This window comes from Panthera tigris, chromosome D2, assembly GCF_018350195.1.
Source record: "Panthera tigris isolate Pti1 chromosome D2, P.tigris_Pti1_mat1.1, whole genome shotgun sequence".
Taxonomy (NCBI): Eukaryota; Metazoa; Chordata; class Mammalia; order Carnivora; family Felidae; genus Panthera; species Panthera tigris.
Genome location: NC_056670.1, coordinates 28,576,234 through 28,604,103, shown reverse-complemented (window position 1 = coordinate 28,604,103; position 27,870 = coordinate 28,576,234). Strand labels below are relative to the sequence as shown.

Here is a 27,870-nt window from a genome sequence, read left to right as displayed (position 1 = left end):
AATTTTACATGTTCATAAAAAGAAAAAAATGTGTATATATGTTCTAAATATAGTAGCATTCTAACTATGTGTTGTATACTTTTATGCAAATACTCATATATATATGAACATATATCAAGGAACAAAAAGTAGATGGCCATATAGTGAGTTAAGATTTCTGGCTCTGTTAGCTGTGTGACTTTAGTTAAGTTTCTTGAACTCTACATCTTAGTATATTTGTCCATATGATGGTAACAATGGTATCTATTTCATAGGGTTGATTTAAAGATTAAATGAAATAATGTACATGACATGTACTTAGTAATTGGTCCATAATGATAGTTACTATTATTTCATCAGTGGAACATAACATCTGAGTGAATTTTAAGGTAAAATCTGTATTTCAGTGAAAATGTAAAGTGCCATTAGAAGCATGAACTGTGTGTGTGTGTGTGTGTGTGTGTGTGTGTGTGTGTGTGTGTGTTACTCATTTTGCCCATTCATTCATCTCATGGCGTAGAGTACCTGTTTGGACATAAGCACCTGTCTGATAGATTTATGCATCTACTAGGTGATTTCATTTGTTCCTTTTCAAATGCTGCTTAGTTGGTTTAGTGATTTTTGAAAATTATAAACAATTATTTTTGTTATTTTTACAGGAAATTTAGCTAGTTTTATTTAGTTTGTATGTTAGATCGAATTTGTTTCTTTCGATGGCTTATTTTCTTCTCCTAAATGTGGCATATTTCTTAGTGGTCTGCACTTTGTCCTTTCTGTTTTACTTTCTACTGTCTCACCTCCTGTCACAGCTTTAGTTGTCTCCTTTAAGGAAAATGTTCTCAATTAATGTGTTTTAGGCAGGCCTTTCTCTTGAGCTACTTGACAGTCTTGCCATCATTTTAAAATTTAAAAAAGATTTAATACCAAATTTCTCATCCTTCCCAGCTCTCATCCTCTCCCATCAAAACTCATCTTTTCTTGACTCATATGTCTTTGTGTTGCCAGCATTTGTTTTCCAGTTACTCTTGCTTGAAATTTTGAAGTTAGGTCTGACTCTTTTCTGTATCAGTTAGCTACCACAGGCTCTGCATTCTTTTTTATTTTCTAGAAATCTTCAATCTTTAATATCTTGATTTATTTCCCTACTCCTAGCCTCTGTACTAACTTTTAGTATACTTCACACTGTCAACAGAATAACTTTCATAAAATATCACTCTGATTCTATCATTTGTTGACTCTCAAAACCCAATTTCCCTATGAAATTTTTCTCCTTTAGCTCATGCTATTCTCCTTATCTTTGTCTAGACTTTTCTTCCTCAGACTTTTCTTTTTGAAGTCCTTTTCTTTCACTTTATTCTTTGGTTTTTATTTTGAATATCTTCACATATACAGAAACATTGAAAGATAAATCCCTATTTTTTTTTTAAAGATTTTATATTATTTTTAAGTAGTCTCTGTGCCCAACATGGGGCTCGAACTTACAACTTTGAGATCAAGAGTCATGCTCTACCAACTGAGCCAGCTACGTGCCCCAAAGTAGATATGTACATGCCTCCCATTCTAGATTTAGTAATTGTTAACATGCTGTCACATTGGCTTTTACATATATGTATGTATTTTTTTCTTGTCATTTGAAAGTAAATTCTGATACTACCTCAGCATTCCTCTTCTTGGGCATTTTCCTACCTAACAGTAATACTATTGTTTTTCTTTTTTTTCCTCTGAGAGAGAGAGAGCGTGTGAGAGTGCACGCATGTGTATGCACAAGTAGGGGAGGGGCAGAAAGAGAGGGAAAGAGAGGATCTCAAGCAGGCTCCACACCCAGCATGGAGACCAGACTTGAGGCTCAATCTCACATTTGTGAGATGATGACCTGAACCGAAATCAAGAGTTGGCAGCTTAATCGACTGAGCCACCCAGGTGCCCCTGTAGTTCTGAAGTCTTATACATCTTTTTTTTTTTTAAATTTTTTTTTTTTAACGTTTATTTATTTTTGAGACAGAGAGAGACAGAGCATGAACGGGGGAGGGTCAGAGAGAGAGGGAGACACAGAATCTGAAACAGGCTCCAGGCTCTGAGCAGTCAGCACAGAGCCCGACGTGGGGCTCAAACTCACATACCGCGAGATCGTGACCTGAGCCGAAGTCGGACGCTTAACTGACTGAGCCACCCAGGCGCCCCTTATACATCTTTTGTTAAATATATTGCTAAACATTTGGTTTTGTTGCTATTGTAAATGAAATTTAGGTTTTTTTTTTCCAGTTGTTTGTTGCTAGTATGGAGAAATTTAGTTGTGTTTTGTGTATTGATCTTGCACCCTGTGACCTTGATAAATTAATTTATCAGTTTCAGTAATTCTCTTATAGATTCATTTGGGTTTTTTTTTTTTTTATATATATACACAGCATGTTATTTTCTACTCTTATGGACTTGCAGTAAAATGGGCTTTATCTCTTTGAAGAAGTCCCCTTGTATTCCTATTTTGCTTAGAGTGTTTTTTATGAAGAGGTGTTGAATTTTGTTAGATGCTTTTCTGTGCATCTGTAGAGATGAACAAACCTTTTTTTTCCTGCCTTTTTTTCTGAAATGTACTGAAATGCATTGACACTTGAATGTTACACCAGCCTTGCATTCCTGGGATAAATTCTTCTTGGGCATTATGTATTATACTTTATATATATTATTGGGTTTAATTTGCTAATATTTTATTGAAGGTTTTATGCTTATATAAGGAATATTGATCTGATAATTTTTGTTTCTCATATTGTCACCAACTTTTTTTAAGAAATAATTCCTCTTTCTCTATTTTCTGAGTTAAGATTGATATTATTTCATTTCTTCCCTAAATGTTTGATAGAATTCACCAGTGAAACCGTCTTGGCCTGTAGTTTTCTTCTAGGAAATTTAAAATTTCCTATTAAATTTTATAAATACAGTAAAACCTTGGTTTGCGAGCACAGTTTATTCCGGGAACACGCTTATAATCCAAAGTGCTTGCAAATCAAAGCGAATTTAAAGAACCATTGGCTCACTTGTGATCATGTGATGTTCGGTGCCACATACTGCTCGTATTGCAAGATGTCACTCGTTTATCAAATTAAAATTTATCAGAAATGTTTGCTTGTCTTACGGAGAACCCTTGCAGAACAGATTACTCACAATCCAAAGTTTTACTGTAAGTACAGTGTAATTTATATTTTCTGTTTCTTCTTGAGTCAATTTTGGTAGGTCTGTGTGGTGATATTTATGTCTGTGTCTGTGTGGTGATGCCACCTTTTTCATTCCCGTTAGTGGTACTTTGTCTTCTCCCTTTTCCTCAGAGGCTTATCAACTTTACTAATATTTTCGTAAAACACATTTGCTTTCTTGATTTTTCTCTAGTGTTTTCTCTTTCAGAAATATCTGCTCTTTATATCCTTTTCTCTACTTGATTTGTCCTTAATTTGGTCATCTCTTTCTCGGTCCTTAAAACAGAGGCTTAGATCATTGATTTTAAACCTTTTTTTCTAATATCATTTAATGCTAAGTTTTCTTTTTCTTTTCTCTGTTTGAGTAGGATCCCTCAAATTTTGATACACTTTTAATTTTTATTCAATATTTTCCTAAAGCCTCTTCTTGCTCCACTATCTGAATTGGCTTTATACCAGAGGCCTCAGATTCCTTTAGTGTTGCCTGATGCTTTGGACAGAAGTGAAATGTCAAAAGTTTTTTTTCTCACTGTGTTCTGCTTTGTATGCCTGCTTGATAGAGGGTTTTTCCTTCTCACTCTTGCCCCTCCTCAGTGGTAAACTGGTCTTGCTTGTTACTCAGTGTTTTCCAGGATTAATAGAGGAGAGGACACAGAAAATTTTCTTTGATGTTATTGTCTTAGCCTTAGTCTTAGGTGATTATGTATGCCTGGATCTCAGGGTGGGACTTACTCAGAGTTTCTATTCCCTCCATCAGCATTAGGGATCCTCTGGTCCTACTGATATAAGATTCTGGGCTCAGGACTGTTGTCCCCCATTCCTCCCAGCTATTGAAGTGAGGGTGTTTCCCCCTCCTCCAGCAACAATGCATAGAATTTGCTTTACCGTTCTCAGTGTAAGTTTAAGGCTTTTGCTCTCTCTGTATAAGCAAAGGATATGGGCAGGATGGCAGGCCTTCTTTTTTTCTCACAGTGGAAGCCAATTCCTTGCACCACTGAGAGAGACTTGTGATCTTTTGCTGTTTCCAGTCATCCCAGAGACCACCCAGTGGAGGTCTGTGGAAGAGAGTCTGAGTGAGTGCAAACTGTCTGGGGCACCTAGGGGTTATAAAACCCTGTCAGGTTATCCCATACTCAGTCTTAAGCAATTTCTTAAAATTTTAGCTGATTTCCTCTTCCCTGCTTGTGTGACAGTGGTATCTTCCCTCTTGCTTTGCCACAGGTGACCCATTTCTGGCATTCTGTTTCTGTTTGGAAGTATCTGTCGATCCTTGGGATTCAGGCTCCTTGGTTATCTTATGGCTTTAGCTCTCTGATGGATTCAAGAGAAGTTTTGGGTAATTTGGAAGTGTTTTGTTCAGGGGTGCCTGTGTGGTTCAGTCAGTTAAGCGTCAGACTTTTGATTTCTGCTCAGGTCTTGATCTCATGGTTCCTGAGATGCTAACAGCACAGAACCTGCTTGGGTTTCTTTTTCTCCTCCTCTCTCTTCCTCTCCCACACATGCACATGCATACTCTCTCTCAAAGTAAATAAACTAAAAAAAAAGGGTTTTATTTAAAATGATTACAATGTTCTAGGATTTTCCAAATGTCTTTTAGTTACTAACTCTTTACTTCCATTGTGGTCAGAGAACATACTGGGTGTACTTTGGATTCTTTTAAATGTATTTAGTAAGACTTGTTTTGTGGTCCAGGATATTTTATTTTAGTGAACACTCTATATACAATTATTGGGTGGTATGTTCTATTATAGTGAGTTCAAGTTAGTTGAAATTGTTCACATGTTCTTTTCTTGCTATTTTTGTCAATTTTTTATCAGTTACCAAGAGAGGGGTGTTAAAAATTCCATCAAATTCTATCAATTCCCCCTTTGCATATTTCAAAGCATTGTTATTTGGAATTGTTACAACTTCTTGATAAATTAATCCTTTTATCATCATGCCTACCAAATGTGTCCTTTTTTCTCCAGAAATACTTGTCTTGAAGTCTACCTTAAGAGGAACCTCCCAGGTGCTGCTTTCTGCTGGGGTGTTTTTTTCCCCCAGTGTCTCACTCTATACACTAATGGTTTAAAAGTTAGCCAGCAGGGCACCTGGGTGGCTCAGTCATTAAGCATCTCACTTTGGCTCAGGTCATGATCTCACAGTTTGTGAGTTCCATTCCCACATCAGATGAGCTCATGCGCTGCGTCAGTGAGCATGAGGCCTAGGTGAGCCTCACTTCTCCTTCTGTCTGCCTCTCAGGGGATTCTCTCTTTCTGTCTGCCCCTCACTCGCATCCTTTCTTTTTCTCTGCCCCGCCCCCCTCAAAAAAAAAAAAAGGTTAGCCAATGATGTGTGGGGAATTTGCTGACTGGTTTTGTGGCTTCACCCTCTAGATTCCTTTCTGGAAGTTTTACTTCCTCACTGCCACATTGGCTGTCTTACTTTGTGACCTATGACTCTTCCGTAAAGAGTCTTTTACTCTTCTGGTAAAACTGCTGCTTTGTGCTTGAGCTCTTACATATGCTGATTTGGAAGCACTTCCTTGGGCAAAAATGTGTATCACACCCGTGCTTTCTTCTTTCAAAGATTGTGTTCATTCTTGTTTCTGCTTGCTTGCTTTGGGTTGATCTCCAGTGTTTTCAAATTGTTGAGTTTTTTTATATACTGTCCAGAGTTTATAATTGTTTTTGTCAGGAGGCTAGTCTGACGCAAGGAGCTCTGCTATATCCCATACCAGAACACCTCTGTGTCTCTATTGATTTAGAATAGCCCCACTGTTTTGGAGGGTGCCTGGGTGGCTTAGTTGATTAAGCATCCGACTTTGGCTCATGTCTTGCAGTCCATGAGTTTGAGCCCTGCATCGGGCTCTATGCTGACAACTCAGAGCCTGGAGCCTGCTTTGGATTCTGTGTCTCCCTCTCTCTCTGCCCCTCCCCTGCTCACTCACTGTCTCTCTCAAAAATAAACATTAAAGAAATCAAAAAATAAAAAGAATAGCCCCCACTTTTTTATCCCATTACCTTAACTGTTTGGAGACTCCTGGCCAGTCTTCTTATGCAAGTCCTAACAATCAGAATATTTGTTATTTTCCTTACGGTGATGTTTACTTTTTCTCTATCCCTTGTATTTCCTACAAACTTGAATTTAGATCAAGAGACTTTATTAGATTCAAGCTAAACATTTTTCTGCTTCATAGATGATGCTTATACTTCCTGTTGCATTACCAGGAACATAATATTTGTCTCTGTATTGGTGGTGATTGGTTTGATAACTCAGTTAAGTTAGTGTTCTCCACTGGAGAGATTTTTTACCTTTGTAATTAGTAAGTACTTTCTAGGGTGATAATTTGCACTCTCTTCATTTTTTGTGTCCTACCCAAATGTCACTTCTTCATTTTATTCAGATGCCAGTACAGAGTGACACTTAACAAGCATTAGCTATTCTTATTTAATTCCTATTCCCCAAACAGAAGTTCTTATAGATTCTAGTTTTTATATACTGTATATACTTTAATGGTACATATCTCTTACTATGTGGTGGTTATAGAAATATTTTTCTTTTTTACTAGATTTTGAGGTACTGAATGCAGATATTCCATCTTAGATATTTTTGTGTTTCACATAGCACTTAACTAGCATTTTGCAAATAGTAGGCATTCAGTAAATTTTTTTTAATAGAGAAAATTAGCTAAGAAATTTCAGAACTTTTTCTGTTTAAACATTTTTCAATCTCTGTATTAGGTATGGGTTAAACCTAATGTTAATTACACATTTATTTGTTTTTGTAGGTAAATGAGAAAACAGGACAGATTATACAATATGATAAATTTTATATACATGAAGTACAAGAATTGATAGACATAAGGAATGATTATATCAACTGGGTCCAACAACAGGCCTATGGAATGGTATGTTTCCTTTTGCATTTTATCATTTCATTTCTATGTATCATTTATTCTCACAGAAAAGAAACTGTTGCTTGTTTTTGAAACACCAAGGTTTTTTCAGAACTTTTATTCAAAGCTTATTTTGAAATAAAAGCACATTGGGAAGAAGCAGCTACTTATTATGCAGTATTTATAAGAAAACACTCCACTCTTATACCAAAGCCAAACCAAACTAAAGAAAAATGCAAATGTGACATGGACTTTTAACTCTCACTTATTTTCCATGAGGTTGTCTTTTAATTCTTCTATGTTGAGAATATTGGAGTCCTTGGTAGAACTCTAAGAATATAGTACTATTGTGAAATTAGTGCCCCAGAATTATAAAAAGAGAGTCCTAGGACCATTAATTCCATTTTCCCCCCTTTTTATTTCAGATTTTTGACATACATCTACATGTGTATATACTTCCCATGTGGCTAAGTCTCTAGTAACTAGACACTTAATGCCCCATTAAAATAATAGCAGTCTTCTAAAGCTTTATTTCGACACACAAAATTTTAATATAGAAATGGGTAAGCAGATCTAAAACAGGTTTAAAACTCTTACTTGCTAATCATTGTAGGATACTTGAGGCCAATTATTTTACCCCCGAAGTAGGTAATTTAAGCAGTATGTATGTAGCAGTTGTAGAAAGGTTAAGTAACCTGTCCATAAGGAGCTTGCTAGGTACCAGGTGCAAACTCTTTGTGGTGGATACACACTCTATAAGTTTATTCACCAGCACCTCTAATAGTATCTGGCATATGTGTATTGGCAGTAAACACATACAGTAGTTTTTGAATGTCACTGTGATTTAGTGCATGCTAATTTTAAAATAGTCTCTTCTGTAGGAATCAGGTCACTTCTAGAACATCTTTTCCTTCCCTGGTATGTGCATTTGGTTAAGAGAGAGATTTGTTCATTTTTTCCCCCCAAGAATCATTGGGAGTTTCAGTCAAATTTATAGCTGCTTTGCAGACTTAGATCTACTCATTTGCTCATTCAACAAATAATGAGAATATTGAGAAACTCCTGTGACTGGCATCAGTTTAGGTATTGCAAATATAGTGATGAACCAGACAGATAAGAGCCATGTTCTTACACAGCTTATAATCCAGTGGGCAAGGTGGACAATAATCCAGTAAAGCAAAAAAAAATTAGCTAATAATATACACAATATAGAGAATTAAAATAAGAGAATATAATAGAGACTGGATGGTTTCTTACAATTGGATAATCAGAAAAAGCTTATCTGATGAAGTATGGGCTGTTCAAGAAAAATGAACATCCAGTAAAAGACCTTAGGTGAGAACAAGCTTGACATGATTGAAGGATAGGAAGAGGCCAGGAAGGCTAAAATATGGCATTGTGGAGAGTTCAGAGAAATGGATAGACACCAGATCATGGAGGGTTTAATAAATTAGGATCAAGAACTTGGATTTTATCTGAAGTGTTATGATAAGCCATTAGAAGGTTGGAATCCTAAGTCTGCATATAAACTTGACACAACCACGTAGGGTATCCTGGTCTTTGAGCAGTGTTTTTGAAATTGGACTGATATATAGACCCCTTTTAAAGTAAAACAATTTCTTAAGTCCAGTGTTCACTGACATTATTTTTGACTATATTATTTAAATATATACAAACACTAAAACAAGTTCTAAACTTACATTTTTAAAGAACTCTAAAACCATAACAAATTTATAAATTAATTATAAATAACACTACAAATTCAAAAATCAAGTTACTATTTAGTATGGAAGATAATTGTGTTTTGATGATCAGGAATCTTACCTCCTAGCCTAAATATGATAAGAAAGTAGGGTAGCATAAAAGCATCTCGGTTCAAATCTGAGCTCAGCATTTACTCACTCTCTGTCATTGGGGAAATTACTTAATTCTTTTTCTGTAAATTAGGGATAATAGTACCTATCTTATATAGTTATTGAGATTAATTGGTATGATACATCTAAAGTGCTTAGGGCAGTTCTTGGCACATAGTTAAGTCTTGGTAAAATGATGTTATTATTGCTGACTGCCTATACACAGGCTTTAAAGTTTGGCAGTAGCCTCTATTCTGAGGTGTCTAATAACACTGTTATCTTGCTGCCTTTCTCACCTTTCTCTATTTGAACTACAATGAAACATTTCCTTTTAGAATGAGATGTCATAGTAATTTGGCCTTCACTCATCAAGCACATCATTTATGTATGAAATCCTAAACATAGAGATCCTTCCTATTTGGTGCCAGTTTGATTACAATCACAACCATTGCAACTCTTGGAATTTCATGGTGATACTGGATTTATTAATGGATTATCCTAATTTTAGATTTTTAAGTCATTTTTTAAAATTCTGGTATAAAAACACTAAAATAAATTCTCCCAGAGCACTCATAGACCCTTAAAAATAAATATATTTCTCAGAGATGTAAGCCTAGTTTGAGAAACATTATCTTAGAGTCCTATCTTCCTGTATTACTATGAATTAGATTAGGTACCCTTTGATATGAATTTGTATCTAGTATGTAGGTCATAAACTACTTGTATTCATAACAAGTAACACAAATGCCAGTCCCATAGAATTTTTTAGTTTGTAGTAATCTTTGTGGAAAAGCTATGGTTTGAATGTTTACTTTTAAGTTTGGCAGGCCTGTATCCAGACTCCTCTTGGTATATAGCTGAGGTGATACCAAATTGAATTTCCTTAGGAGCTGCTATCTCAGTGCTACTGTTTTCTGTTGACAGGGAAGCCATAGAGGACTACCTTCCTATTTCTAGGTTTTTTCTCTTTCTCATTCTGTCCAGATTATATCTTTATTATACTTGATAATTGCCCTCCATTACTCTTTGTGCCTCAAGGTTTTCCTTTCTCTTTATTTGTAGACAGAGTGATATTGAATAGGTGGCTGCAGCAGTGAAAGCTTGTTCTTTATTTAATTGGATAGTGGGTTTAATATCAAATCTTAAATTTTTTTTTTTTATGTTTACTTACTTTGAGAGTCAAAATACAAATGGGGGAAGGGCAGAGGGAGAGGGGGAGACAGAATTGGAAGCAGGCTCCAGGCTCTGAACTGTGCACAGAGCCCGACGCGGGGCTCAAACCCACTAACTGAACTGAGAGCATGACCGGAGCTGAAGTTGGACAGTTAACCGACTGAGCCATCGGGTGCCCCTAATATCAAATCTTAGAAATCAGAATGCAGAACCTGTGATTTGGGTTCTTCTAATCTACCTCTGGGAAAAGAAAGCTGGCATTTACTTTGAAGGTCTTTGTGTACCTCTTATTTATATAGTTCATTAATTTATATTATGACATTTGATTTCACAAAGCTCCCTTCTTTGAGAGAGTTAAAAGCGCTTATTCCACATTTCACGTTTACATATAACTCTAAAGACTCTTTTCCTGAGGCTTTTTAATAAAATTCATGCTTGTATTGCTAGTCTTAATGCTAGGCTGAACATCACATTAACACTCTAAGATTTAAAAAAACCTATTCTAAATATACTTACATGCTGTTTTGTGATGATACAGAGGTGTATGTATGTTTGTATACACATTAACATATGTATATACATGTATGTAAATGCATATATATGTGTATATATATACACATACGTAACACTATTGAATAAGTTATAATCTTAAAGTAGTTCCATTGCTTCACAATATTGCAAGCTTACAATATTCTTTGATAAAACATAATTACTATGAATTATAAGAAATATACATCTTTAAGTTTTACTTATATACACATGTATTCATATATATGTAACTTTACCTTGTTCTCAATACTGTAAGGAAATTGTTTACCTTTATTATATTTGCTTTATGCTATAATCTGTTAAAAATTTTTTTCCTCCATTTCTTTTCTTTCCCAGTCAAGGATTTTAAGAATCCAGCACATATATACTTCCCTGATCTCTAAACATTAAAAACTAATTCTGTGAAGTTCTTTGCTTTTCTTATAATATCCTTTTTTGTACTGCTGAGACTTCTAACTTTTCACCTCATCCCCTTTCATTTTCCTATCCTTTTTAACCTAACTCTGTAAAGTGTTTTGCTTGATCCTCCTACTCTTGCTGGTTACTGTAAGCTTCTCTGTTTTTTTGTTTATCAGGACTCTGATCATTTTAAAGATTGGTTATAAGTATGTATATATATAATCTCTACACCCAACATGGGGCTCAAACTCCCAACCATGAAATCAGGAGTCACACACTCTACCAAGTGAACCAGCCAGGCACCCGTCAAGACTCTGATCTTGGTGTATGAAACTTTTTTCAGTTGGATTTTTCAGCTTTTTATCTGTTTTTCTCCCTTCACAGTAATCTCTAGGCAAAATAAAATGGCACATGGGTTCTTTTTCTCTTCTGATATTTGATTTTTCTCCATTTTCTAAGTACTGTTCTTAGTTGTATATTTCCTTACCTTCTTTTAACTTTGCATTTAAGTTGAAAATACTTTAGTGGTTGCTACTAAACTTTGTTGTTTTTTCTTCCTTCTCTTATACTTTTAGTTACTATCCTACATATCGTCAATATTTACTTAGTAAAAATGGACTAATTTAGAATGAAGTATAGAATGGTCTATGCTGGGTCTGCTTGTTTGTATTACTATAAGGTTCTTATTATATAGTTTAAAAAATACATATCTTGAAATACAATTTATTTCAAGAACTGTATACCTATGGAAGGCATGTCATATATAAGTAGATACTAATGAAGATACTTGGTAAATTGGTGAAATTTTTAGTCTTTCATGTTGTATTACATACATGTTTTTTAAAGTCATAAGTCATATTTATTTGATATTAATTGTGCTATGTATATAAATCATCACTATCTTTGTTCTATGGAGTTAAGTTGCACTTTAACAGTGCTGAGCTAGCAGCATGACATGTTCACCAGCAAACTAGAAGGATAGACTGATATAACAGTTGGGGAGACCAGCTTGGAAATATCCCCCAGTACTTTCTGGGTTTGAGTTTTGTTTTCATTTAATAAAAAGAAGAAATTAAAGTACATTTGTGCTCCTTTGCAGCTGTAATATTTCCTAGAAAAGTTCATCCTTGCTTTGTAAAGCTCCCTAATCATTTTTAATGGCATTAATATTTTACAGACTAAACTCTTAGACTGATTATGTATTGGATTACCAAATTATGTTTGTGTATTTCCATTTCCTTCATGTTTTAGATGCTGTCTTTTTATTTTCATTTAATTGCCAAGACCTTTCATATTTACTGGAATCACTTCATTAACTTGAGTATCCCCTTAGAATAATCCTGTGTTACATCATTAAGTCAAAATGATACCAGCAGTGGTATAGTGCTTTGCCATAAGTAATTAGTTGAAACTAAAATGTGCCAATGAGCTCCATCTTTTTGTCTATAACCAACTGGAACCATCATTAACCATTGGTGTTAAAAGCATCTTTAGTGAAGTCTGCTTTAGACCATGAGAACCTGACTTTTGGAACATTCCTTAAAGCCTTTCTCACTCCAGCTTCTGGGACATTGAGCAACTAAAATTAGGCATGCCTTGACCCAGTTTCAGGACTTCCACTCTAAAAACAGCCAACAACTATTACTTGAGTATGTGGATTTGGAGCCAATAGTAGGTCACACATTGAGTGATATGTTGAATTTTTAGCAATAAACCTTTAAGTAACCTCACATGTTTTATGATAGAGCCTGTCTCCAACCCTCATGACTTTGTTTTCCTTTTAAATTTCCCTTGGAAATACTACTTTGACTGAATCAGATTTGCAAATAATATAACAAGTACATTGCAACTCTAGAGTTCATCCATGCTCTTGTAAGCATTTACCTTTTTTCCTTTTTGCATTTACCTTTTTAAAAATGTTTGAGCTCTTGGGGTGCCTGAGTAGCTCAGTCAGTTTATAAGCATCTGACTTCTGCTCAGGTCATGATCTCACGGTTTGTGAGTTCAAGCCCCGCATTGGGCTCTGTGCTGACAGCCTGGAGCCTGGAGCCTGGAGCCTCCTTCAGATTCTGTGCCCCTGTCTCTCTCTCTCTGTCTCTCTCTCTCTGTCTCTCTCTCTCTCTCTGTCTCTCTCTGCCCCTCCCCAGCTTGCATTCTCTTTCCCTCTCAGAAATAAATAAATAAACATTAAAAAATTGTTTTAAATGTTTGAGCTTTTGTCTAAGATCCTTAACCTTTAAGTTGAAATTTCTAATAATGATCTTAATCTGTTTCACCCTTGGATGCCTCTCTCCTAGATAATAGTTTCACTTGATATCTAAAAGCTTCTCAAGCTTTCCACAAATCCCATTATTTCCTATATTCCTTTCAGCTTACATCATCCTACAGTCAAATAGGTTCTGCTTTAGTATGGTTTAGTCATACTATAAATTCCAACAATCTTATTGATTTCTCCAATGCATAACGATATGCATAGCACCTTTATCTGTTTACATGTAGCAATAAAAATAGTGCATATATATTTTATTATTTATTTAAGAATAAATTTAATCTCCCATGATATAAACTATATTGGTATCTAGTATAGTTGTCAAGCAGGCTATATAGGTAGTCAGAAAATATTGAAAGGTATTTCTTTGCTTATTCAAGCTTTCATGATAGTAATAGCATTTTTAAAATGTCCCCACAAGATATACTGTAAAAGAATGTCACATGTGCCTGTGAAGTTGGTTTCAAATTAAACTGGTGTAATCTAAAAGGCATTTCAGCAGTACAGCTTCTAAATATGTTCTTGTTAACATTGTTAGTAGGGGCACTGATGTAGTGATAACTTGGTACTCTGAATTTTTTGGAAGAAACTACTATCAATAAATAACCTTTCTCCAAGTAGGATTTGTATAGAGTCTTATTTTGCTTATTTTTATACTGCTTTGGCTTTGTTTAGCACAACGAGAGAACCCTAGATCTTTGCTCAGATCTTAAAGTCTCCAAAGGTACCCCCAAAGTGTGCGAGCATTTAGCAAGCTATGAATTTATAAGGAATAGACAGCACAAGACTGCACTCACTTCTGGTGCGAATTCCAAGTTTGAGGGGTTCCTCACACCACACTGAGGTTCAATAATTTGCTATAAGTTCTCACAGAACTCACTGGAAACTGTTACAGTGATGTTAACAGTTTATTGTATGGAAAGCATACAGATTGAAATTAGGGGGAAAAGCACATAGAATGGACTCTGGAAGAGGTACCAAAGGCACAGCTTCTATTTTCTTCTCCCTGTGGAGTCAGGGATGAGTTACTTTCCTAGCATCTCTGTGTGGTGATACTCACAGAATATTGGCAACCACAGAAGCTCACCAGATCCTTGAGGCCCAGAGTTTTTATTGAGGCTTGATTACATACTGCCTATGCCGATAACCTTTAGCGTCCACTTCTTCTGAAGGCAGAAATGATAACCAAATGGTCCAGAGCTCTCAGACAAAGACACTCCTATGAGGCTTGACATTCCAGCTGCCCATAGATCACCCCCAGCAGCTTAGGGCAAAAGCAGACCTCTCTTTGGGTAAGATTAATTCCTCATTATGCTAAGTACCATCTGCAAATTTAGTGACGTGTTTTTGGAAATTCTAACACTTTATATGAGTCTGTACCCTGAGTATATGTAGAAGCATTCTGCAAGAAAGTGTATCTTTCCGTTGAGTGAAGTAGTAAGCTTTCATTATAATATCCATTATTATTCCCTTCGTAAATCTCTCTTTCTCTCCTCATTTTTTCTTTCTGTTTACCAACTCCTAAACCCTGTCATATACTTTCAATTAAAAACAAAATTTTTTTTTTTAAATGTTGATTTATTTTTTGAGAGAGGGAGAGACAGTGCACGCAGGGGAGGAGCATGAGAGAGGGAGACACAGAATCTGAAGCAGGCTCCGGGCTCTGAGCTGAGCTGTTAGCCCAGAGTCCGATGGAGGGCTCTACTCATGGACTGCGAGATCATGACCTCAGCAGAAGTCAGATGCTTAACTGACTGAGCCACCCAGGCGCCCCTTTGTACTTTCAGTTTTAAGCTAATTCAGTGTTAAAGAATCCTTAATGTAAGATATCCTAAGTTTTCGTTCGTTATTTCTGACAAGTAAAAACATTTAATGGCTTATTTTCTTCACTTTGTTTTCATATAGTATTTTAATATGCTAAATACTTTTCAAGCATTTTGTCAAGATTTAACCAAGTCCTTGGGGAGAAGTTGGGGAATATTTTCTCCATTTTCCAGGTGGAGAAACTAAGACATAAAATGACTTCTTCAAGACCAAGCTTAGGATTTAGGATTAGTTTCCACATTTTACCTGAATTCTACAATTGGGGTGCTTAGTTGCTAAAGTCAAATTTCATTATGTTCAAGCCTTGATAATTTTATGACCACAAGATACATGAAAGAAAGGTCTTAGTTTTATAGGTATAGATATATAAGATGCACATGAAAAGGGTAAGTTTTGTTGTAGGTATATTTTGGTCTACTTCATTAATTCAGTATTCTGTAGCAAAATATATGAAATGCTACTTTGAATAGAAATAGTTAAATTTGGACACTAACATTGCTCTTTCCTCATTACTGTTACGTTCTGCACTGCTGTCTTAGGATGTCAACCATGGATTAACTGAGGTAAGTTTGGTGTAATAAAGTCTCATGTTCAGAGTAAGATATACTCTGTTTTATCTTAAGTAATAGGAGAGCAAGTTTCCTATTTAGTTTGATAAATTTATATATAGATAGGTAGATATAGCTATCTATCCATATATATAAAAATTTTTAATGACTATATAGGAGTTGTCCTATATAACATTTCAAAGGAGTTTTTTGAAGAAAATTAAAACCTCTGTTTTAGTTATCATTACACTTGTATGATGCCTTTCAACAATATTTGCTTTATTATTATTTTTTAATTTTATTTTGGGGCTGCCTGGATGGCTCAGTTGGTTGAATGTCTGACTCTTGGTTTCAGTGCAGGTCATGATCCCTGGGTTGTGGGATTGAGGCCCACATCAGGCTCCGCTCTGAGCATGGAGCCTGCTTAGGATTCTTTCCCTCTGTCTCCCTCTGCCCCTCTCCCCCACTCTCTCTCTCTCTTAAAAAAAAAAAAAAAAAAAAAGATTTCTATTTTAAAAATAAAAAAATAATTTTTAATTAAGATTTTATTTTCTCCACCCTATGTGGGACTCAAACTCACAACCCTGAGATCAAGAGTCGCATATTGTACTGACTGAGCCAGCCAGGCACCCCAACAATATTTGCTTTAAAATAATGTCTACCCTCCTAAAGTCTTCCAGTATAAAATTAACACGTGTCCTTTGTAATATAAAAAAGCAAAGTTTTAAAATCTGACAAATGCTTACCCAGTAAGGCAAAAAATATTTTATAGAACTAAAATGATCTTCAATTTTTAAGCTAATAATTAATACTCAAAATGATCATCATAAAGTTAAATAAACTCAGTATGGTCATCTTCCTCACTTTGTATAATATACTGTCTTAGCATATAAAGTTTTAGCACTTTGGTTTATATTATCAACAAACCTGAATAACCTTTTTAATACTTGGAATTGTTATAATACTTCTTTTATACTTTCATTATAGACTTCAGGTTTTCTTGTTTTGTTTTGCATTTTTCCCAGGACTTGAACCAGTGAAGCATTTAGAATTAACTTTATATTATAGGCCTAATATTGTTTGCTTCCTTATCTTCACATAGAAATAGCACATAAAATTATGAAATCATAGACTTTTGAAACCAAAAGGGACCTGAGAAATCATTTTGGTAGTTTTAAATTTCAGAATTGTGAAATGACATTCTACCATCAGTAGGTAGTGACACAAATACAGGATCAAGGTAAAAATTGTCATATGAAAAATAATGAAAAATGATAATTTACTGTAAGGTTAATATAACCCACGATGCTGTCTTACATGTTGTCAACAAAGAGTTGATAGTCTCATTGTATACTGTACTGATGGGGCCCTATTAGATTATTTTGTTTGTTTTTAAGAGAGACTTATATAAATTAAAATACATTTCAAAGAAGGCAGTCGAGATGGAGAAGGGCTGGAAACCATAGTATTGTCAGAATGGCTGGAAAAACTGGGAATGTTTACTATGGAAAAAAGACAATTTAGAGAGAGCATGGGCACTTGAAATATTTTAAACCATATAGGCTTCCCTGCAATGAAGATTGCAATACAAAACAAAGTAATGCATAATGATGTTTATAAATGTAGATTCAGACTTAATAAGAAGAACTTCCTAAGCACATAAGAAGTGGATTTTTTCATGGTGTATTGAAAGTCTTCACTAGAAACCTTACAGCAGGGTCTCCGTTTCAGGGCTGACACAAAAACATTGCCTTGTTGGGTAGATGGTAGGAATACGGCCTCCTTTGACTGCAAGAATCTGTGACTAGAAGTTCATAGATCTTTGTATTTTTCTGCATTGTTAAAATACTTAGCAATCAATCACTGTATTACTTGCTAGGTTAAATAATTGTCTGTAAGGTGGGTAATGTGTGATAATGGTAATAATCCGGTTTCTCAGCTTTAAAGATTGACAGGAAATAATGGTACTTCATGGTACTTATTTTGTAGGTTAAATGAATGAAAGATTGTTGACTTACAATAGTGTTGGTACCCTAACGGCATGCAGTATATAACTGTTAAATGAATGAATAAGCAGATTGCTTATCATTGGCCTCGGTTGCTAGAGTAGCCTTGGGTACTCTAGAACTGGGTAATGTATTTAACATAGGAGCCCCCAACTTTAAGATATATTTGCCTCCTAATTTACTGAATCTTGAAGTTAATACATGTTAAGCAAAAGATCCTTGTAATTTACAATTGTATGTACTTTCAAGTATATAATTCCTTCCTAAAATTGAGGTTATTGAGAATGGGGGTTATTCCAGTGCCTCATCTGATAATCAGTAAAAATTCCATATTTGAAAGGAAGCACAATATTTATAATTCCTGGATAACATACAGGTGAATAAACCAAGAATATGATCAGCTTTAAAAGAAATGACAGTACCTACAAAAAATATATCACAAATCAGTTTGTTCTAATAAGTTAATTTTATTTCCAGTTGGCAGATATTCCTGTTACAATCTGCACATATCCATTTGTATTTGATGCCCAAGCAAAAACTACTCTGTTACAAACAGATGCAGTCTTACAGATGCAGGTAAGATATAGTTTAATACTAACTGACTTGAGAATGGTTTTGGAATTGTTTCTGTAATGTTTTTAAAAAGTAAATATTTGTTGGGGCACCTGGTTGGCTCAGTTGGTTAAGCATCTGACTTCTGTTCAGGTCATGATTTTGCACTTTGTGGGTTCAAGCCCCACATCAGACTCTGTGCTGACAGCTCAGAGCCTGAAGCCTGCTTTGGATTCTGTGTCTCCCTCTCTCTTTGCCCCTTCCCCCCTCGTTTTCTCTCTCTCTCTCTCTCTCTCTCTCTCTCTCTCTCTCAAAAATAAATAAAACATTTTTTTAAAAAAAGTAAATATTTGAAGTTTGCCTATAATCTGTAATCTTTGGGAACATTCTGTACCTTTGCAAAGGTACCTTATAATTGCATGTGACAAGTGTACTGTTACGAAGGCTTATATATATTTAAATGAAAATAGAATAGTTTAGCTTTTAATCATTTATATCTAAAAAATGGTATAAACATCTTTCATTGTAGAAATATGTAATCTTTATAAACAGTTTTATTAGCTTACTTGATAAACTTGGGTTTGTTTCAAATCTTGCTTCATTATATATTCCATATTTATATACTTGGTAAAAGATGGAAGTAACCAGAGGTGATGTGATGTTAAAGTAAGAGGTATTTGATCACGTGTTAGGGGGAGGATATGAAGTTTCCTTGAAGAAAGTGTTAGTAATAAGTAAGACATTTTCCTGAGGTTGGTCGTCTCCTGCTCATCCATCTCCTTTCTCCTCTGCTCTGTTTTATGTTGAACATTTTTTCATTTATAATGAGGGTTTTTTTTTTTTAACTAACTTACATTATCATTTTAAGAACTATAGTAGATGTGCTGTATCTTTTGAACCTGTAAATTTAAAAAGGTTTTGAGTTTTATTTTCTAGTATAGAATATCAGACTATAGAGGCTAAGGACTAAGAAAAGGGTAAGAAGAAAGCTTGAGCTCTTAAAATCTAAAAATGCTTTAAAAAATTATCAGCACCCCACCACAATTTTGATAGCTGTTTTCATTCCTTTAAAATAAATGCCTTTGGTATTTTAAATGCCTCTAGATATTTAAATAATAAACACTAGGGGGAATTTTACATATGTGCTTATATCCATTTTCATCATTAGAGGAAATAATACACATTTTATTTTTAGAGAGAGTAAGCACGTGTATACGCAGGCAGGGAAGAGGGGCAAAGGGAGAGAGAGCGAGAATCTTTTTTCTTTTTTAAGGCTAATTTTTAAAAAAATTTTTATAAATTTTTTTTAAGTTTATTTACTTATTTTGAGAGAGACAGAGACAGCACAAGTGGGGGAGGGGCAGAGAGAGGGAGAGAGAAACCCAAGCAGGCTCCGTGCTGTCAGCTTAGAGCCCGATTGGGGCTCAGACTCACGAAATGTGAGATCGTGACCTGAGCTGAAACTGAGAAATGCCCCAAGAGGGAGAATCTTAAGCAGGCTCACCACTCAGTGTGGATCCCAATGCAGGGCTTGATCCTACCACCCTGGTTTAATGACCTGACCTGAAATCAAGAGTTGGTCTCCTGGGGCGCCTGGGTGGCTCAGTTGGTTGGGTATCTGACTTCATCTCAGTTCATGATCTCACAGTTTGTGGGTTCAAGCCCCACATCGGGCTCTGTGCTGATAGCTCAGATCCTGGAGCCTGCTTGGATTCTGTCTCCCCCTCTCTCTGCCCTACACCAGCCCCCCTCCCTCCCCCCCCCCCCACACGTGCTATGTCTCTCTCTCAAAAATGAATAAACATTAGGAAAAAAAAAAAAGTTGGTCTCTCAACTGACTGAGCTATCCAGGCATATCCAGGAGAAATATTTTTGTAGGGTTTATACTAACAACTGGTGAACTAGTTTTTGATGGTCTTTCTTAAAACAATAATCACCACATGCTTTTAATACATAGTACATTCCATTTTAGGATAAGAACACTGGGAAAACCATAAGAAATGAACAAAGGCTTTAAATGGTGAAAGCCAAATGCTTGGTTTGTGAACATGGTGATCACTCTTCTAGATGAATTCCTTTCTTTTTTTTTTTTTTTTATGTTTATTTATTTATTTATTTTAATGTTTATTTGTGAGAGAGAGAGAGAACAGAACGAGCTGGGGGGAGGGGCAGAGGGAGAGGAAGAGATCCCAAGCAAGGTCTGTACTGGCAGTGCAGACCCTGACACAGGGCTCCATCCCACAAACTCACGAACTGTGAGATCATGACCTGAGCCGAAATCAAAAGCCAGATGCTTAACAGACTGAGCCACATTGGCGCCCCTACTAAATGAATTTCTATAACTCCTCAGCCAGGCTGTTCCTTATTCTCATTTGAGGTTGTTTTAATGCTGTTTTCTTTTTTCTCCTCACTCTTCATCCCGCTTATCTTTTGAGAAATAGCAGTGTTTAGATTTACCATATTATTATAGTTCCATGCTTGCATAATGGTATCATTAGCTATACATTAGTATAAAAGTATTCAAGGGGCGCCTGGGTGGCTCAGTAGGTTAAGCGTCTGACTTTGGCTCAGGTCGTGATCTCACGGTTCATGAATTCGAGCCCTGCATTGGGCTCTCTGCTGTCAGCACAAAGTTCACTTCTGATCCTCTGTCCCTCTCTCTTTGTCTCCTTCTCTCTAAAATTAAAACATTAAAAAAAAACATTCAATAGGACACTCATTATGCTGAGAATACAGTTTATTAAGCTCTTATGCTCTATTAGATACTGTGTGAGGTGTTATGTGAATTAAGTAGCATAGGAACTATTATAGGAATTATAAATATAGGATTATAATTAATAGGTAGAAGTTAGCTTACCCAGTCACCTTTATAGTTTCTTTATAGCATTGTATTAAAATTTTAATCTTTTGTTTTCTAGATGGCTATTGACCAGGCCCATAGACAGAATGTCTCCTCTCTTTTTCTCCCGGTGATTGAATCTGTGAATCCCTGCTTAATTCTAGTTGTACGCAGAGAAAATATTGTAGGAGATGCAATGGAAGTCCTTAGGAAAACAAAGAATATAGACTACAAAAAGCCACTCAAGGTAATTTGACATTTTCTATTATATAATTGGGACTTTATTCAGAAAATACGTTTAAAGTTTTTCTGTTTTTAATGTATCTTTGAAACTTAATAAATAAAACTATATAAAACCTAAAAAAATTTTTTAAACTGTTAATTGCTGAGCATTTATTGTGATAAATTACACGTTATGGGCTCTCCAGAATATACTTCCATTTCTTTACATTCAGTGTTTGCATTATGCTATTTTAGGTTATATTTGTTGGAGAAGATGCTGTTGATGCAGGAGGAGTACGCAAAGAATTTTTCTTGCTCATCATGAGGGAATTATTGGATCCTAAATATGGCATGTTTAGGTATTATGAAGATTCCAGGCTCATTTGGTTTTCTGATAAGGTGAAGTCCAACCATCTAAATTATTTCTATGTATATACCTATGTATGTATACCTACATGTGTCAAGTTAACTCAGTAAATAAGAGTTATTACTGAATTCCTAACATTTTATTCAGAGATCTGCTTTACCACAATTTGAAAAATTATAAACTTTTGGACTCAAAGTCGTCAGAACACATTAATGCTTCCCACACATTTCCAGTTAGCAAAATAAAGGAATGGTCAGCCTGAGAATGATGACCTTTCTTTCCGCTGATTTAGATTTAGGATTGAATAATTATTACCAGATTAACTTCTCCTTTGGGAAGAATTAATTTATCAGTAGCAATCATTGATTTTTCTAACTTATCGTTTAGGGCAGAGGTAACTACGCAGCAAATTACAGTCCATAAACTAAGTTCTTTCCAGCACATGTTCTTGTAAATAAAGTCATGCCCACTTTTTTACCTGCTCATGTTCATGGCTGCTTTCTAGCTACAGCTGGGAGAGGCAGAGTTGAGTAGTTAAGACAAAGACTGTATTATCAGCAAAGCCTGAAATATTTACCATCTTTTCCCTTACAGAAAGTTCACTGCCCCTTGATTTAGAGAGTATAAATGACGGATGGTTCAGTTTGTAGAATGAGTTGAAAGAATTTTGAATAGAATATTTTACTATTGGTTCTAAAAACCTTGATGTGTTATTTATTCATATTTCAGGAGGCTGACTATCCTTTGTGATATTAGCAGTCATTGATGATCAGTGCCTCATTAATTTATTAGGGGTTGCAAAATGGTGCTACTCTAACATTTCTTTTTCATTTTATTGGCTTGGGTACTTCTATACAGAGAAATTTCCCTCTATGTAGTATTTGGTTCCTTAGTAGTACAATTCATATGGGAATGGATTCTCTCTCTGTAGTTAACAATTTTTCAAAAGAATGAATCTGTTCATTGGCATATTCCAGTGATGACAATTTATTTTTTCAGTTTTTTTTTCATGGATTTAAACATATTTGATGTTTTTAGTCCATCATAGTTATTATTATCTTTATTGATGCTCATATTATCTTTGTCTAGGGAGAGCTCTGCAAGTTGGCATCTGAGTTCTTTTGATACAACTTTATTACTCTTTCGTAGCTTCCTTACTATCTGGTGTACTTGGTATGAAAAAATACTCCAAAACTCTACATTTGCTGCCTAACAGTACCAACATTACCACCAGTATCATGATAAAAGCTGAAAATAGTTGTTTCTTTTTTTTTTTTTAACTTGTTTTTGCAGGGTTTTTTTGTTTTTTGTTTTTTTTTTTTTGTCCTTTGAGTATACTCCCAGGAGAGCTGTACAAATAATAGAGAGCAGTGCACTAGCAGGGTTATATGCAGTTGCCCTGTTTTTTAGAGGAGCTGGGGGTTTTAAGAAGGCAAATGGAAGGAGACCTAGAAGGAGTGAAGACCAGGAGACTTAACTTCTATGCCGAATCGTATGAAGTGTTGGAAGAGAAAACAGACACCATTTATGAGAGCTACAGGGGAAATAGTGTCCTCAGAAGACAGTCTTCTTCATTTACAAAAGAGGAAGGAAAATTTGGATAGAATTTTAGGATATGGGCAATTTTCCAAATGATAGATTGTGAGTTCCAGGGCAAACAGTGAAAGCGTTTAGTGGAGCAAAGATAGTTGTAAGATTGTGTCAGATTTTAGGGCCTGTATGGTGCCACATAAGATGGGATTAGGGATAACCTGTGATTTTGAGGCTTCCTATGTTGAGAAACAGACATGTAAGACATGGTGGAGTAGTCCTGATGACCTTTGAGGTAGGTGGATAATCTGATTGAATTACAGTCTCCTTCTTGGCTTGGTCTTGTGGGGTAGTTTGTTAATGGTATGGTAGATAGAATTTAAGAGGGTATATGGGGTGGAGGCCTGTCCTGCTAGGAACACAGAGAGTTCTGTGGGACTTCATTCAGTTCTGCAGAGAGGTAATGTTTTGAGACCAGGGGTGGGGCAGTCTTAACAAGCTTTATTGTGGATCTCTGTGAGATCTTTTCAGTTTATCTTGATTTCACCAATGGGAGCCCTGTTGAACTGGTTCCTCTTTTGTGTACTTTTGATGTGTCCCAATTTTTCCTTAATTATTCTTTACATTTGGTACAATAAATGTTACAGGCTCTTCTTGTGTTTACCCCAGCTCTAGCATTAGCCTTTTTTCCTTAAAAGCCCTCGCTTCTTCAGATGGAAATAGTATTCAGAAATCGTGCTCTGAATGCTAAGTGTACTCAACTGCTACCAGATAGTCATTGCTTTCAGATTCTCAGCAGACAGAGTTAGGAACTATGTGTATGCACACACATATGCACACATCTCATGATTTCCAACATATGTATGGTTTCTAACTGTGAGATCATACTGATATCTCTATACTATGCAAACACCATAGAGTTTACTCTAGCCTTCTTGTCCATTTTATGTGACTTAAATCACCAGTGAGAAACTTCATAGCTATCATCTTCAAGATACTTACTTAATCTACCCTGTATGTAGTCGCTCTTCTTGCTACACTGGCTGAAAGCTCAGCCCTAGACATACTGGACCACTACCTCAGAGTAAGTGTATTACCCTAAACCTCAGTCCTGACCAGGAGAGGGAGAAGGCAGAAGGCTATATGTTCTTTTAAAAACTTTTTTTAATGAAGTAAAATTCATAACAAAATTCACCATTTTAGGAGTTTTTTTAATGTACAATTCAGTGGCATTTAGTATATTCACAGTGTTGTGCAACCAGCACCACTTTCTAGTTCCAGAACATTTCATCACCTCAACAGGAAACCTGTACATATTAAGCGGTTATTCCTCATTTCCTTCTCCCTCCAGCCCCTGATAACCACTACTCTATTGTTTGTCTCTGTGGATTTGTCTTTTCTTGATATTTGCTATAAATGAAGTTGTACAATATGTGGCGTTTTGTGGCTGGCTTCTTTCACTTAGCATGCTTCTAAGTTCATCCATGCTGTACCACATATCAGTACTTTGTTCCATTTAACTGAATAATATTCATTTGTATGAATATACCTCATTTTGTTTATCCATCAGTCAATAGACATTTGGGCTATTTACCTCTTTTGGTAAAATGCTCTGAATAATGCTGCTATGAACATTTATGTGCAAGTTTTTGTTTGCACACTGCAATTAGTTTGGGTGTATTCCTAGGAGTGGAATTGCTAGGTCATATTATAATTCAGTTTGACTTTTTAAGGAACCACCAAACTGTTTACCTCCCCATCAGCAGTATGTGAGGATTCCAATTTCTCTACTTCGTGGGCAACATTTGCTATTTTCCTTTTTTTTAAATTCTATATTTCAAAAATGTTTTTTATTTATATATATTTCTTATTAGTATAGTGGGTATGAAGTGCTGGGGTACTAAATTGCATTTCCTTAATGGCTAGTTGATGTGTTTGATTTGTCACATTCTTTAGCAAAATGTCTTTTAAGCCCTCTGCTCATTTTAAAATTAGATTGTCATTTTGTTGAGTTTGAAGAGTTCTTTGTATATTCTGGATACTGGACTCATCAGATATGTGATTTGCAAATATTCTCTCCCATTTTATGGTTGCCTTTTCACTTTCTTGATAATATCTTTTTGCACACAAAAGTTTTAAATTTTGTTGGAGTCTTATTTATCTATTTTTTTCTTTTGTTGCATGTGCTTTTGGTGTCATAACTAAGAACCCATGGACTATTGCAAAGTCATGAAGATTAACCTGTGAATTTTCTTCTAAGAGTTTTACAGTTTTAGCTGTTATAGGTCTTTGGTCTATTTTGAGTTAATTTTTGGCTATGGTGTGAGGTAAGAGTTCAGCTTCATTCTCTGCATGTGAATAACTAGTTGTCCTACTATTATTTGTTAAGAAGGCTGTTCTTTCCTTACTGAATGGTTTTGGTACCCTTGTTGAAATTTAATTGACTACAAAAATATGGATTTATTTCTGGACTCTTAGTTTTTTATTCTAGTGAGATATATCTATCTATCTATCTATCTATCTATCTATCTATCTATCTATCCTTATGTCAGTACAGCACTATTTGTTTACTGTAGCTTTGTATAAATTTTATATTTGGTTTGTTCACTGCTAGGTATAGAAATACAACTGATTATGCTCGCTTTGGCAGCACAGATACTAAAAGAAGTACAACTACTTTTTGTGTTTTAATCTTGTATTATGCAACTTTGCTAAATTCATTTATCAGCTCTAATAGATTGTTTTGTGGATGGATTTTCTTTATACAAGATCATGGCATCCACAAATGCAATAGATTTAATTTTACAAGTTGGTAAGAGTGCACATGCTTTTGTTTTTCCTGATCTGGTGGGATGTTAGATTTTTCATAAATTCCTTTTTAACGTTAAGGAAGTTCTCTTTTATGCCTAGTTTGTTGAGTATATTTATCATGAAAGAGAGCGGTATTTTGTCAGATGCTTTTGTGCATCCAGATGATCATGTGGTTTCCTTCCTTCATTCCTTTAATGTGATGTATTACATTGGTGCGTTTTCCTATGTTGAACCACCTTGTGTTCTTGAGATAAAGCCCACTTGGTCATGGTGTATAATACTTTAATATGCTGCTGGATTCAGTTTGCTAATATTCTGTTGATGATTTTTCTATCCTTATTTATTAAGAATACTGGTCTATAGATTTCTTTTTGGTGTTTGTGATGCCTTTGTCGGTATTTGGTGTCATGGTATTTGACCTCACAGATGAGTTAGAAAATGTTCCCTCTTCCATTTCTTGGAAGAGGAAAAATTGGTGTTAATTATTCTTTAAATGTTTGGTAGAATCTGGTCATAGGCTTTTCTTTGTTGGAAGGTTTTTTTGTTTATTTAATGTTTATTTTTTGAGAGTGAGAGAGTGCAAACACAGGAGAGGGTCAGAGAGAGGGAGACAGAGAACAAGAATTAGGCTCTGGCAGAGGCTCAAACTCAAGAACGCTGAGACCACAACTTGAGCCAAAGTCAGACACTTAACCCACTGAGCCACCCAGGTGCCCCTGTTGGAAGGTTTTTGATTAGTGATTCAGTTTCTTGTTACAGGTTGTGTTTCTTTTTCTTCTGGTGTCAGTTTGGTTGTTTGTATGTTCTTAGGAATTTGCCCATTTCATCTAGATTATCTATTTTGTTACACGGTTGTTCATAGTATTATCTTACAATCCTTTTTATTTCTGTAAGGATGATAGTAATGTCCCCACTTTCAATCCTGATTTTAGTAATGTGAGTCTTTTTTTTTTCTTGGTCATTCTAACTAAAGGTTTGTCAGTTTTGTTGCTTTTTTAAAAGAATCAACTTTGCTTCTATGTATTTTTCTCTCCTATATTTTATTTATCTCCACTTTCATCTTTATTGTTATCTCCCTCTACTAGCTTCAGGTTTAGTTTGCTCTTCTTTTTATAGTTCCTTAGGGTATGAAGTTTGATTATTGATTTGAGATATTTTTTCTTTTTTTTTTTAATTTATTTTTTAATTTACATCCAAGTTAGTTACCATATAGTGCAGTAGTGATTTCAGTAGTAGATTCCAGTGATTCATTCCCTATGTATAACTCCCAGCAAGTGTCTTCCTTAATGCCCTTTACCCATTTAGCCCATCCCCCCACCCATTTTCTTTTTTAATATATATGTTTGTAACTACAAATTTACCTACGGATTGGGAATTATAAATTGCCTCTATAAATTGAAAAAGACTAAAATCATAAAAAATTAATTTTCTGACTACTATGGAATGAAACTGGAAATCAACAACAGAAGGAAATATAGAGGGTCCATGGCTGGCTCAGTCCAGTGGAGCTGCAACTCTTGATCTCCGGGTTCAAGCCCCACTTGGGTATATAGATTACTTAAAAATAAATCTATTAAAAAAAAACAAGGCAGAAGGAGGGGAGCCTGGGTGGCTTAGTCGTTTAAGCATCTCAAGTCATGATCTCACGTGGGTTCAAACCCTGTATCAGACTCTGCAGTAACAGTGTGGAGCCTACTTGGGATTTTCTGTCTCCCTCCCTCCCTGCCCCCCCCCCCTAAAAAATAAATGAATAAACTTAAAATTTTTGGAGGCTTAATTTTTGACCTAACATATGGTCTTTCCTGGAAAATATCCTATTTGCGTTTGAGAATAATGTATTCTCTTGTTATTAAATGGAATGTTCCAAGCTGTCTGTTCAGTCTG

The 27,870-nt window shown here is 35.4% G+C and overlaps 1 protein-coding gene across 12 annotated transcripts in view; it reads left to right on the top strand.

Moving 5' to 3' along the window:
* Nucleotides 1–27,870, top strand: part of HERC4 (HECT and RLD domain containing E3 ubiquitin protein ligase 4) — a 136,245-nt gene that overhangs the window by 88,223 nt on the left and 20,152 nt on the right. For 10 of the 12 annotated variants that reach the window (XM_042960492.1, XM_042960491.1, XM_007095769.3 and 7 more), the window contains 5 exons: nucleotides 6,937–7,056; nucleotides 15,651–15,674; nucleotides 18,143–18,241; nucleotides 21,136–21,303; nucleotides 21,534–21,677. In XM_042960492.1, coding sequence (XP_042816426.1) covers nucleotides 6,937–7,056; nucleotides 15,651–15,674; nucleotides 18,143–18,241; nucleotides 21,136–21,303; nucleotides 21,534–21,677 — 555 coding nt within the window. The remainder of the gene's footprint in view (nucleotides 1–6,936; nucleotides 7,057–15,650; nucleotides 15,675–18,142; nucleotides 18,242–21,135; nucleotides 21,304–21,533; nucleotides 21,678–27,870) is intronic. The other 2 variants (XM_042960490.1, XM_007095772.3) reach the window with 1 other exon arrangement.